Source organism: Orycteropus afer, unplaced genomic scaffold (genome assembly GCF_000298275.1).
Source record: "Orycteropus afer afer isolate SDZICR_OR568_19922 unplaced genomic scaffold, OryAfe1.0 scaffold00008, whole genome shotgun sequence".
Classification (NCBI taxonomy): Eukaryota; Metazoa; Chordata; class Mammalia; order Tubulidentata; family Orycteropodidae; genus Orycteropus; species Orycteropus afer.
In genome coordinates this window covers 12,796,425-12,811,001 of record NW_006921595.1, presented here as the reverse complement: position 1 = coordinate 12,811,001, position 14,577 = coordinate 12,796,425, and the positions used below count along the sequence as shown (strand labels likewise).

At 38.4% G+C, this 14,577-nt stretch overlaps 1 protein-coding gene across 1 annotated transcript in view; it reads right to left on the bottom strand.

Annotated features, from left to right (window-relative positions):
- IGF2BP3 (insulin like growth factor 2 mRNA binding protein 3) overlaps positions 1 to 14,577 on the bottom strand; it is a 225,841-nt gene that overhangs the window by 60,077 nt on the left and 151,187 nt on the right. The window contains exons 6-8 of the mRNA XM_007945906.2: positions 5,986 to 6,267; positions 1,980 to 2,114; positions 639 to 761 (exon numbers count right to left, since the gene is read on the bottom strand). Of these exons, the coding sequence (XP_007944097.1) occupies positions 639 to 761; positions 1,980 to 2,114; positions 5,986 to 6,267 (540 nt within the window). The remainder of the gene's footprint in view (positions 1 to 638; positions 762 to 1,979; positions 2,115 to 5,985; positions 6,268 to 14,577) is intronic.

Below are 14,577 nucleotides of genomic sequence, written 5' to 3'. Positions count from 1 at the left end.
CCTACTTCTGTAGTGATACTGCCTCGGAAACCCAAGGAGGGGTTGCTATGAGTCGGGGCCGACTCGACGGCACATAACAACAACAACAACAACATAGTAATAGATAATGAATTGGGTTATCTAACTCCAATTTGGAAATAAATGTCAAAGAACTTCTCTTTTGGATCATGGCAACATAAATACAACTAGGAAATGTGCATGTAAAGCATTTAGTTCTCTCTGCCTCCTCAGGAGGTAGTGCTGGTGACACTGTGGTTAAAATAACCACAAGGTTGGCAGTTCAAACCTACCAGCTTTTCTGTGAGAGAAAGATGAGGCAGTCTGCTTCTGTAAAGATTTACAGCCTTGGAAACCCTATGGGCAATCCTACTTTGTCCTATAGGATCACTATGAGTCAGAATCAATTCAATCTAAGTGGGGTTTTTTAGTTTTTTTTTTTTTTTTTTTGCTGCTTCCCTAGGAACAGATAATGTTTTCAATGAGGATTAGAACCAGATGGTAGGCAGTAGACTGAGTTTCAGAAACTAAGTGTACGTGTTGGGATACAAGCTGTAAAGTGAGAGAAGCTATGCTTAATACATAGCATGCAGCTTTACAATACTGTTTCAAAACTCAAAAGAAAGCAAGGCAACACTTACGGAGATATTGTGATTTTAGTATCTGTGTCTTGTTCAATTTTTTTAAGGTTTCTTCCTTCTTTACCAATAAGTCGGCCCACAAAGTTATTATGGGCTAAAATCTTCAAGGGAATCTCTTCTGTGCTGTAAACAGAAAAATGGCAGTGAAATCAGAATAACTAAATCCACTCTTGGGTAAAAGATTACATACATTCAATGAACATTTAATTCCGACCTGCCATACACAAAGCGTTATTCTTTATAATTTAAATCTTGTTGTTAGCCTATACAGTAGCAATATATGAATGAAGAAGGCAAAAAAACATTATCAAGTATTTGGGGTAGAATTTTTCAAGTAGTTTTTTTTTTTATTCATTTCAAGGAATATTTGCCTTTAATGATAGATTCTCTTAGCTCTTGGAAAACACCTCTCACTCAAACTTTTACTGCCAGTATCAGAACACAATGTACAACTAAATTTTAGAATACTTCTCTACAGATACATGCATAATTTACAGAAGGAAACTGAACAGTGGCTAAACTTTGGGGGAAGAGTGTAACAGCAGAAAGCAGAGGTTTTACTTTTCATTTTGTACCTTTCTAAATTTTTAAGTCATCTACATATTACTTTTAAAAACTAACAGTGAAGTTAAGTGTATAGTAGGCTTTTATTTTTCTTTATACTAAACAATTATAATTTTATATATTATCATATATATGTTATAATCTTTTAAATATAAGGTATTATATATGATGCTGTAGGTGTTTAGGTTGCCTGGCTAAATAAAGTACCTCATTCTGTATTCTCTTTTTAGTGTAGCACTGTTCTATACTCTAAAAGTAGCACAGAATCCAGCCTCCACTCAGAGGTTCTGTGGAAAAAGACACGTAGCTCTAATCAGAACACCCAAAAAAATCTCCAGTTTATCTCGGCACAGCATCAGGGATTTCTCCTACCTCCATATCTCAGCTCTTGCAGGGTAGGGCTGGGCAGACAAGAACAGGAGCCCAAATAGGCTCTGAGTAAAAGACAATTAGGACTTGGGGCCTCTGCCTCAGGTGAATCCCAGTGCTACTTCTTTAAGGTGGGCTTTCCCTGTCTCCCAACTATTTTCTTCTACATCTGGACTCTACTTCCCCACTATCAAAACTCAGTCCATTTCTCAGCATGAATGAAAATAAAATAGCTGGATTTGAAAGACTGATGCTTCACAACCAAATTGGTAATGCAAACCACCATGATGACTCACCATGACATAAATTTCCCTTTATTTGTTAGCAACTCCCAAGAGCTGTTATAGAAATCCAAAATAAAAACACCATGAATATCAATTTCTTCATAGGTTGATCCTCGTTACTCACAATTTTATATCTTGAGCTTCTTTATGCATAATCTCCAGAATAGATTTACAAGCTGCAGAGGTGCCTTCAGGAGTAGAGAGGATAGTAATTGACTTCTCAGCTGCACCTGCATTCTCTTTACGATGGACATCAATTCTTAAGGTGGGCACAAGCAGAGAGGAGGAGGAGAGCTGTAAGCATGTATTCACAATACAGTCTGTAATTACTGAATGCAAAGTCACTGGACTTTTGGTTCAACAGTGGATGACTCACTTCCCTTAGTAGCATACACTCTTGATAAGCTGTCAGGATCAGTGACTTAGATACACAAGAACAATCCCCTCCTCAGTTCAACTAGGCAGGGACATCTTTCCATTCTGTCCAACCTGTATGTACTTAAAAGCTTCCTTTTATATGCCACAGAACAAACCTCTCATGTCAAAGAGCTTTGGTTCACACAAAAGGCTTTTTTTTTTTTTTCCTGTGCTAAGACAAATAGGAACTAGAGTACATAACAAGAGAGCAGGAGTTGCAATCCCACAAACCAGGTCCAACTCCTTATTGTGAAAGTGCATCCACTATTAATATGTCCAAGCAGATTTCTCATATGCTTTCCTTTGTAACGCTTTTTCTACACTCTGCAATCTTGATGGAAAAAAGTCTAGTACAAATAGTAACAAAAATGGAACCCAAAGAATTCAAAGTTTACCTCAAAGAAAAAGCAAATGACCAATAATCAAATAGATGTTCAACTTCACTAAGTAATTACCAATGTGCCAAATGAAATACAGTTTTCTTGTAGACATGCAAATATGTTAAGACAGAATTAAGTACTGGTAAGTGGATGGGTAAGTGGGCACACATCCATGGTTCCAGAATGTAGGGCAAAGTGTCAGGACCTACCACAATGTCAAATGGTCATTACCTTTTTAATCCAACAATTCTGTTTCTCATAACATCTCCTACAGATATATCTTCATATCTGGCCCAACTGATATATAGCAGGGATTCTCACTCTTAACATTATTGACATTTTGGGCCAGATTCTTTGTTGTGGGGGTTGTCCTGAGCATTGTAGGTCGCTATCCACTAGATGCCAATAGCACACATCCTTAGTTGGGACAACCAAAAAATGTCTCTGTTGTTGTTGTTGTTGTTTGCCGTCGAGTTGGCCCCGACTCATAGCGACCCCTCCTTGGGTTTCCGAGGCAGTATCACTACGGAAGTAGGATTGCCCAACCTTCCTTCCGAGGAGTGGCTGGTGGGTTTGAACCGCCAGCCTTCCGGTGAGCAGTCAAGTGCCTTAGGCACTATGCTACGAGAGCTCTAGACATTGCCAAATGTTCTCTGGGGGCAAAAATTATTCCTGGTTTAGAACCACTAGTATAGAAAAGGTCTCTGTAGCACTATTTACAATTGCTAGGAAGAAAACTGCAATTACCTTTAAAATGTCCATCAGTAAGAGATGGCCAAGATGGCTAAACAATAGCACATCCATACAATGCAACAATAAACGTCATAAAATTACAGGTACCTAATAACATGGTTTAAAAAAAAAAAAAAAAAAAATCCTTGATCTTATGGGGGGGGGGATACAGTGCAGAACTTGATTATGATTTTTTTAAGCCACACAAGTTAGTAAATGCAGGCAATGAGTCTTATATAAGGATGTATCCTAAACTTAATAATGGCTACTTCAGAGGTGAGATGAAGTCTCTTTTTTCTTTTAACATCGTATACTTGTGCATTTTGAATTAAGCACGAAATAAGTTTGTTGTTGTTTGGAAAGTACAAGAAAGGAAATAACTACAGGATAAGAAAAGGTACGTTTTAGGAAAAATCAAGTATTTGTGACTACCTTTGGACACTGAAACAATAGAAAACAAAGAGCTACATAACTTGTGGAAGACCACTTCTTCATACAAGTGAAACAAAAGTTTGTGCTAGATGTTCCTGAATGTTTGCTTGAACCATTTTCTCTGTCACAGATTCAATCCCCCAACACTTTTAATAACACCTGTCTTCGGTAAGGAGCTTTGGTGGCGTTGTGCCTAAGGCATTTGACTGCTAACCAGAAGGCTAGCAGTTCAAACATACCAGCCACTCCTCAGAAGGTTGGGCAATCATTTTCCGTAGTGATACTGCCTCAGAAACCCAAGGAGGGGTCGCTATGAGTTGGGTCCAACTTGACGGCATTGAGTGAGTCAGAGTGAGTCTTCCAGTAACATGTTATTCTCACTTCTTCCAGTTTATTTTCACCCTTTGATTCTCTCTTCTGGGAGAGGGAATGTTGCTTTGCAGATTAGGGCAGCTCTAAGACCATTCCAGAAACAGAGGCTCTAATAATGACTTGTTTCAATGGCAAGAGTTAATTAAATCCACTGGCAGAGCTCTGCAAATGAATCATCGGATATAACAAAAATCACTTCCCTTCCTTCTCCATCCCCCATCTTCCTGCCTTAAATAAAACAAACAGTACAATTTAAAGCACAGCAGCTCTTTCATGTGACAAGGAAATGAGTGGAGCTAAAAGGAACAACTCAAGTGTGCCACATGACAAAGAGAAACTTTCTGAATGGTTTCTTCAGGTAAAGGTGGATCAAGGGAAACAAAAAGCATTTAAATTTTAAGATTAAAACCATGCACACTGATCTAAGCTGAAGTTCAATTGTCTTCCTTGCCCCCTACATCATTAGGTCAAAGCCAGTGATTCTGCACATAGGTGACCAGTACCCAAACACGTCCCGATTCAAAGCAGAAGGTGGCAGAACTGGAAGTCATTCTGCAGGTGGGGTGGGCATGCAACCACAATAGTTAGTTTTGGTTCTGCATGAGAAATGAATACAGGCATAGTTCCTAAGATGACTGAGTTTCTTCTTAAATCTGGTGGAACAAATCTATCAGCAAGGGTGTACACAGCACCATAACTCTACTTTCAGAAAAAGACTATGCTTAATTTCTCAAACTACACATAAAATTAAACTTACTGAATTTAAGAAGAAAAGTCATTCTTCGTACTGTAAACAGCCTAGGCCATGCCCCAACTCTTTTATGTAGATTGATACTTGATTATATGTACACTACACCTCCTTCCTCCTAGTACCCTCACAGGGTCTTCAGAAAACATGGCAGCAATAGTCCCAGAGTTGTGCCTGGCAGCACCTTACAGAACTAGGGGTGGAAACAGAGTTCATCACCATGCTTCTCTGGGTCAAAACATCCAAGTACTCCTCAACGGGATGGTTTATAAAGTAAAACAACTAATATATAATGTACTGAAGTTTCCAAATTAAAATCAGATTCGATTAAACTGATACATTGAAAGAATACTAAACATAATTCACATACAATAATTTTACTAATTTGATAAATACCCTCTATGCCTACTGGGCAATCCACTTACCAATGGGGCTACCAGAGTAAATAAAAACAAGTAATTCCTGCTTTCTACTCCTCAGAGGTTATTTCTAGTGTCTGACCAAGAATCTTCCAGTCCCTTAAAACCTGCCTATTAATATCAGCATCCTAAAGAAAAAGCCATTCTAAATAACACGGCTTAATTATAGGATGACTTTGAACCATAAGATAAATAGCTCTTTATTGAAGTATGGCAAGACTTAAATAAAGATCTGTGTACTGAGGTCATTAATGAAATGGATTGTACCTAGAAAATTGCTTCTGTAAGTACTTAATGCAGTTATCAAATGGAGGGAACAGAGAAAAACACAGAAGCTGCCCTCTAGTTCACCAGGGCCTCCCCCCATTAGAAGTGGATTAAGTAGCATTTGTTGTCCATTCATGTGTGAAAATTCAAGGTCCTCTTCGAGCTTAAGGTTTAGCCCCAGATTTATATAAGATGAACATTAAGAAGATATCAAATCACAAGCTTTTACCAGATTCCCAAGTATTATGCACGAAGGAATCATAACCATGTTCCAAAGGACACCAGGTACCAGAACAACATACCCTGTTATTACGATTCAAAGGCAAAAACACTAACACCCACCGTAAGCTTGGGAATACTCACTTAGACTGGGTCTGTTTGGTGATATTCCGAATGGTGGCACCTTCTTTTCCTATAATAGCTCCCACGAATTGGGTAGGAACCAGCAGCCGTAGAGGCAAGTCACACGGTTTCTGTTTGGACAGTGATCCTGGAGACCCCTGCCTTGATGAGCCCCTTTGCCCAAACCCACGGCGACCCCGAGGCTGCTGGGAAGAGTTCTGGTGGGCAGCCATTTCATCGGGGATATAAGCCACTTTCAACGTGAAGTTCTCTAACTGGAATCCATTCAGTTTGTCTAAAGCTCTGAAAGTTGATAAAGGACAGGGAGTGAAAAGAAAAATGAAACTACATAATAAATCTTTTAGCAAAGCAACACCCTCCTTACCCACTCAGGATTATTGCCTTTAAAGCCTCTGAATAAAGCAACTAAAAAAGTAGTCATCCCAGAACCTGATTCTGAAGCTTTAAAACCATATATAACACACACTCAAAAACACGTATTTTTCCTTTTAAGAACACACGGGGGAAAAAAACCAGACAGGGTTCCAAAGGAACATGTTTGCCATCTAGCAATGAAAAAGAAAAAGTTAAAAAAAAAAGTCTTGATTAAGCTGTAGTTATTATCTATGAGGTTAGTAACAACAGCCTAGGAATACAACAAAGAGAATGAAGTCAGCAGTCCTTGTTCTAGGTAGTTCTAAATCAAAAAAGACATTAGAAATGCATGTACCTACCACTTTACTCTCTGAAAGAACCAAATATTTTAAAACATATTCAGATCTGAAGAACAAATGCCTCTAAAACTGCTCACCTCAGGAGACTGGTAGAATTTAATATGCAGGATAACAATCATTCAAACAAATTCTCAGTACCTATTATGAGCCAGAACTGAGAAAACAGTGATAGTGACCTTGCATGATTTATCATCTGATTTTGGGCACAGAGGCAAGGTGATAGGGGGGAGAAATACACAAACAAAAAGCTATTTTTCATCTTATATATCTATTTATCCACCTAGCTTCAGAGGAGGGCTTCCCCCCACTCACTTTTCAATTTTATATTATATATATGAAAATATACCCATTTCTTAAACTCAATGAATTTTCTCATGGTAAACACCCATATAAACATCCAGATCCAGTAACACAACATACCAGTACTGTAAGGGCTCCATCAGAGCTTCCTGCCAGTAACTTCTCTTCCTCCAGACTTCTACCACCACAGATTAATTATGCCTATTTTTGAATTTTATATTAAAAAAGTATATATGAATATATGTATTATATACTCTTTTAGTTCTGGCACCTCTTATGTAAGATTCATCTAACTTGTTGTGCTCTATCTTACCACATATATTAAAACTGGAGTACACAACAGTAATAAGCTGGCAGAGATTTCAAAAGCACACACAAGCACAGTCTTAATAATGAACACCTTTCCAACTGCCCCATACACAGCAAAATGAAAAACAAAAAAAGATGCCACATTTTCCCTAGGGTTATGCAGGGGGCCCCCGAGTTTATCCCAGGCAGGGAAAGGAAACAGGCATGAAATGGTCTCTCGCTAGTTGCTCAGTGTCATCTTATTTGGAGATCTACTGTCAATTCTTGATTTAGATGGAAGGAAGGAAAAAGAATTCTTATTGACGAGCCCCAATCAAACTACAAAAAAACACAAAACTGCTCTTTCATCACCAACTCCTTCCAAGGCCCTTCCCAGAATCATCATTAACCATGATAAACTCTGCAAATAGGCTGGTCTTTTCTATATGTTCATACATGTGTGTACATGTTCAGTACCTTCTTTAAAACCATGTCTGAGAGATCATAATATACATTGTTTTATGGCCCCCCTGCCCCAAACTGTATCTTTGAGATATTGTCATGTAATTTCTATGTCAGAGGGCATTCTTTTTCTAATCTCCATAGGGTGACAGTAGGCATTCACTGCAATTTATTTTACAATCCACCAGTGACACAACAGGAGCTCTGTTGGTGTAGTGGTTGAAGCATTTAGCTGCTAATCAAAAAGTCGGTGGTTCAAACCCATCAGCCACTCCCTGGGAGAAAGATGAAGCAGTTTACTTCTATCAAGATTTACAAGCCTTGGAAACCCTATGGGACAGTTCGACTCTGTCCTAAAAAGGCTGCCATGAGTTAAAATTGACTTGATGGCAGTAGGTTTGGTTTGGTTTGGTTTTGGTGACAGAACCTTAAGTTAACATACTGTTCCTTGCTTTCCTCCCACCTCTTTTTTTTTTTATGGGAATGTGGATTAAGGACTCAAGAGAGATTTTGGTTATTTCTGAAAGTACTTCACAAATGAAAACTCAGTATTTACGGTGTATATTTATTACAGAAAAGGAGTCTTGGTGGAATGTCATAATAAATACCTTCTTCCTTGAGGGACAGACACCTACTACATCCTTCTCCATGGGGATAAATGGAGGTAAGCATGTATGACACCAGATGCTTCTATGTATTCTGGAACTATCTAATAAAGTCACTCAAGTACCAAGAAACAGCTCTCTTGATTTGGCTTAAACGGTAACCGCTAAACTTCATTTTGCTATTTTAAAGTAGTATTCCTTGAGGGAGATAAATATTCTACCACTGCAGAAGCTCAAAAGACATAGTACTCTATTACAAAGTGTACTATTCAGGCCCCCGTGGCCCCAAACTGATACTGCTCTTCTCAGAGAGCAGACAGCCCATACTGTAGTTACATTTTGTTAACTTCCAACCAAGCAGAGTACCTGGCTCTCTAACTCACAGTGCTCTAAACATGGACATAGTTGAAAAGGTACAAGAGTTAAACTGATAACAGAGCAATGAATGGTCTGCTCATGACAGAAACCCTAATTCTTCTGAATTTTAAATCAACTTCTGAAACCTTTCCATGTATATAGTTTGATATTCAGCTGTATCATTTGGCAATCTGTTGAGTTCATGGGGAATAATTATATTTTCATCAAATCCACTATATATACAAGGCATTTACAGAAAAAGACAAAAGAAAAAAAAAAAAAAAAAAACCTCTTGTTCAATGGAATTATTCAAAATCTATGTAATCGGTTTCAAAAGAACTCAAGGATGCTTACCCAACACGTATTATTACTTGGGCTCCTATTCTCATTACTTGACTCTTTGATTTGATACTGCTTTAAGAGCAATTGTAGAAAGGTGAGTGGTTTTGCTAGTTAGGAGCACTAAACTTTATTAATAAGAGCTTTATTGGGATGGATCACATTTTAGAGTTGAAAGGGTCTTGAGAGAGTAAGTAGTACAGTTCTCTCATTTCAAAGAGGAGGGGACAGGATGAAGGAAAGGAAAAAAGGAGAAGAAAGGAGGGAGAGAAGAGAGGTAAAAGAGGAAGATGAAGAAATGAGATCGGAAGACTGAAATTTAACCAAGAGTACACAGAGCCAGATCGGAGTAGTAAAAAAGAGCATGGACTAGAGACCAGAATCCCAGCCCAGCTTAAACAGTAGTGTGTGACCCTGAAAAGATCATTTTTCTGTTGCTGTTAGCTTTCTTATCTATAAAACTGAAAGACCAGACTTATGGTTTCTTTCAATGCTAAAATTCTGTATCTAAAATCTCATTTTCCTTATTCCCAGATGTCACTGATATATCACATGGACCCTTAAAAAAAATAAACTCATACAATCAATTTTCCCTTTGTACCAAGAATAAGAGGTTGGTACATACGATTCAGCAATAATTATCAAAAGCCTGGTAATACCACTGTAGGGATTGTCCTTAAGGTAATAATAATTAAGGATAGAGCCTAAATATTTACCTACAAAGGGCTTCATTACTAAACTGGTTCTAAAAGCACAATAACTGGAACAACCTAGGTGAACTATAGAAAACTCAGTATATAAACTGGCAAGAACAAACAACTGTGGAGAGATTATACAGGCAGTCCCCAACTCACATGGGGTTCTGCTTCAAGGACTCCTTTGTAAGCCAGTTCTGACATAAGTTGAGTATCTAATTTTTGTTCTGTTTTCATTACCATTTCCTTTTATTATAAGTATCTTTAAGATTAAGAATCTGGTCTCTGATCATCTGCATGTAAACATCTGAGAATGATAGTATCAGCAAATTAAGTGCCGCAACACTGTATGTAGTACATATTACTAACAATGATATAGCAAAAAAATAAAATAAAGTAACGACAGTTCTAGGTACAGTCTGTCAGTACTCAAATTATGCACAGGTAGTACAGGGACTACCTGTATTTAATTTAAAATTATGCACAGAACTATTTATGCAGAATGATCTTTTTCATTATTAAAATTATGACACATGGGATAAGTTCTACATAGCTTAACAGTAAATTTTACAGTGGTGATATATGAAGGGCAAATTGGCAAGAGATCCCCTTGTCTTGCTGATTTATATGTTATATATTTTTGTATAATAAATCTTTGATTTATACAATTTCTCAAAGGATTAAGTTTGAATTTCTTTCCCCTGCCATTAAAAAGTTGCTTTGTCAAACAATTCTAGCCGTAACTACATGCACCTGATACAGCTCTTCAAACTAATACAGAAAGGATCAACAATGGTACCAGTAAAATAATTTTAACATAAGTATTCCTGTTCCCCCCCCCCAAAAAAAAAAAACACCTTAAGAACGCTAAAGGAAAGAAAGTGTAAGAACTAATCATCTAAGAATTTTAACAGTTTTTTTTTTTTTTTTAAACTCCATTAGGTATGTCTCTCTTTGACTACCTATCTGAGTTTTCATTGGAACAAGGCAGGAAGCAAGTATTCTAAAGACCTAAGCTTCTCTTGGAAGTTCTGGTAGCATAGTGTCTAAGGCACTTGACTGCTAACCAGAAGGCTGGCGGTTCAAACCCACCAGCCACTCCTCAGAAGGAAGATGGGGCAATCTACTTCCGTAATGATACTGCCTCGGAAACCCAAGGAGGGGTCGCTGTAAGTTGGGTCCAACTCGACGGCAAACAACAACAACAACAAAGCTTCTCTTATTCCGAGGACCAAAAAAAGATGCATTCACTACTAAATACATACTCCAGGCTTAATGTTAAAACAGATGTACGATATTTTCTTTATGGTGATATTAATTTTTCATTTTTCTGATCCACAAGGTGGCAGGAACTTCCAAGTTAAATTTTGTCTTAGAAGCATAACCATATTGAGGAATCATCTTAAAGTGGCATTCAATGAGCGCTAACTGATAAAAAGACAACTCAAAACACTTTTTAAACTAGGTTCCCTAACACCTCAGTATCAATGGTCATTCATCATTGGAAATGAAGTATATATATATAGAATAACAGGGTATCAATATCAACAAAAAATGCTTACAGTGTGCTTTGAATACAGTCAAGAAGGTTGAGGGTGGCCCTAAATTTCCACAAAAGGAGCTTTTATGGTGGGAAATGGAAGACATTGATCTTTAAAGTTTCTCTTTAAACACACACACACAACACACACACACGTATGTAAAAAAGAGCCGTTAACATTTGAGATATTAGGATGAAAAGTATTTGGGGGACAATACCTTCTTTCTTTTCAACAGCTCATAAACTAAGGACTATAAATATTCTCGTATTACACATGGCAGTGAATCAAACTATAACTGACCTGACCAAGTCATAGTTAGAAAAATGGTACCATAGAGAGTTGATTCCATTTACCTGGACTCTAGAATGAATCCCCTTAACCTCCAATTCTCTACTCACACATTTACAAGCACATCTTGTTACATAAACTCTCCAATAACAGATGCTAAGAAGACTGAAGAGGTCAACTGAAAATATCAATTGAGCCCTCAATATCTGAAGATGTTCCTGCCCAGCCCTCTAGGCAATGGAAAGGCAGTGGAGAAATCATACTAGGTTGGTGCAGGTAGCAGGTGGTCATGCCAGGGCAAGGCTCTGTGGAGCCAGTCCAGGAGGGACTAGCCTTCTCTACCCTACCAACTTTAAGTCGCTCCAGATGCATCCCAGAATCAGTGGGTTCAATAAGAGTTACTATTTCTTCATAAGACTCTTTTCTATTAACATATCCACGTATGCATGAAAATATTAGGTTTTTTTGGGATTTCACTCTGTAGCTCAGAAAGTTCAAGGTCAGAGAGATTAAGGTTACAGTCTGGACTGACTTGATTCTAGAGTCCATGCTTTTTCTGCTTTCTCCACTACATCCACTGCTTCTCATATAAAATCAATTTTCCTCACAGAATAAAAATGCACTCTCCTTTTTAAAAAATGAATTCATATTAGAGGCAAAGCACTAGTGAAGAAGAACAACAAAGTAGGAGATCTCACATCACCAAATCTCGAAACATACTATACAGCCATAGTAGTCAAAACTGCCTGACGTTGGTATAATGACAGACACATAGACCAATGGAATAGAATGAGAACCCAGAAATAGATCCATCAACCTATGGTCAGCTGATCTTTGACAAAGGGCCGAAATCCATTAGATGGGGAAGAGAATGTTTGTTTAATAAATGGTGCTGACAAAACTGGATATCTATTTGTTGAAAAATGAAACAAGATCTGTACCTCACACCGTACACAAAAACCACCTCCAGATGGATCAAAGACTTAAATGTGAAACCTAATACTACAGAATCCCTCAAGGAAAAACTATGGGCAAACTTAGGGGCCCTAATATATGGCATAAATAGAATATCAAGCATAACCCAAACAGCAGAAGAGAAACAAGATCAATGGGACCTTCTAAAAAATTATATTTTTATGTGTTTCCAAAGACTTCTCCAAAAGAGTCAAAAGAGAACCTAAAGATTGGGAAAGAATATTAGCCAATGACATATCTGATAAGCGACTTATCTCTACAATTTATAGAAAACTCCAACACTGCAATAACAAAAGGACAAATAATCCAATTAAAATATGGGCAGAAGACATGAATAGACACCTTCACCAAAGAGGATATTCAGGCGGCCAACAAACATTGAAGAAATGCTCATGATCATTAGCCATTAGAGAGATGCAAATCAAAACAATGAAATACTATCTTGCCCCAGCACTAGCAGCAAATTCAACAAGACAGAAAATAACAAATGCTGGCAAGGATGCAGAGAGATTGGGACCCTCACACACTGCTGGTGGGAGTGTCAAATGGTACAACCACTGTGGAAAACTGTACAGCAATTCCTTCAAAAGTTGGAATTAGGAATACCATTTAACCCAGCCATTCCATTATAAGGTATATATCCTAAAGAAGTGAGAGTCACGACAAGAACACACATATGCACACCCATGTTCATCGCAGCACTATTTACAATAACCAAAAAGACGGAAACAACCTAGGTGTCCATCAACTAAGGCACGGATAACCAAACTATGGTACATACACACATTGACTACTATGCAACCCTAAAGAATAACCTAGAAACTGCAAAACACTGCATAATGTGGATGAACTTGGAGGACATTATGCTGAAACAAGTCAATCACAGAAGGACAAATATTGTATTAGTCTGTTATCGTAAAAGTCAAGGAAAGGTTTATATATGGAAGGAAATTTTCTTTATTGGTTACCGGAGTGGAAGGGGAGGGAAGGGAACACTGATAGACAGGTGGAGACAGGTATTGAGTTGGGTGAAGAGAAGGGCAATGTACCAAATGTGAGTGATCAACATGGTGGCATTGAGGAAGACGAAGACATAGAGAGGTACAGGGGAAGTGCAGACAACAAAGATTAGCCCTTTTGCACATACAGTACTGAGTTGTCAGTGAAGGCAAACATGGGTATATGGGTGGATAGATGGGAGGACAGACTGAAATATTAGGTATGTCTATGCAGCGGGGCAAATAACAAGAACAACAACAACATGCAGCGGGGAGTATACCCAAGACCATGTGTAGGTGTAGGGTTGGCAGACAATGGTTCTACAAGTGTACTTGTATGTTCTGTAAGAATTCCCAGGTGTACAGTAGAACTGGAGACAAGGCTGTAGTCACTTTTTGGTCACAGACCGCAACCCAGAGGGAGTGAGTAGTTGAACCTGTGGGCTCGGGACCACAGCTGCAGGGGACACCAAGCTCAATTAGCATAACATACTACACAAAACATTACCTCATCTCCTACTTTGGCGAGCAATGACTGGGATCTTAAAAGCTTACAAGCAGCCATCTAGATGCAACAATGGGTCTCTTCTTGTCCAGAGCAAAGAAGAATGAAGAAAATCAAAGACTTCATGGAAACAATTAGTCCAAGCTAGTGGTACACCATGTGATCTGCAACCTATACCACTATGAGACCAGAAAAATTAGATGGTGCCCAGCTACCACTGTCCATCACTCACAGGGGGATCTATGTAGGAGATCCTGGATAGCGTAGGAGAACAATGTGGAACAAAACTCAAATTCATTTGGAAAAAAAAAAGGGGGGGGGACGACCAGGTTTGCTCATCTGATGGAGCCTGGTAGAACCACTGAGATTAGGCCCCTAGCTGCCCTTCAGGTCTGGAATTGAACCCACACCTGTGGCTTCCAGCCAAATAAAAGGTAGGCACATGAGTTCAACACTTACTGAAGATGATACACTCCTTGGAGAGAACAATCATGGGAGAAAAAAGGGCTGTTTATGCATAGACAGT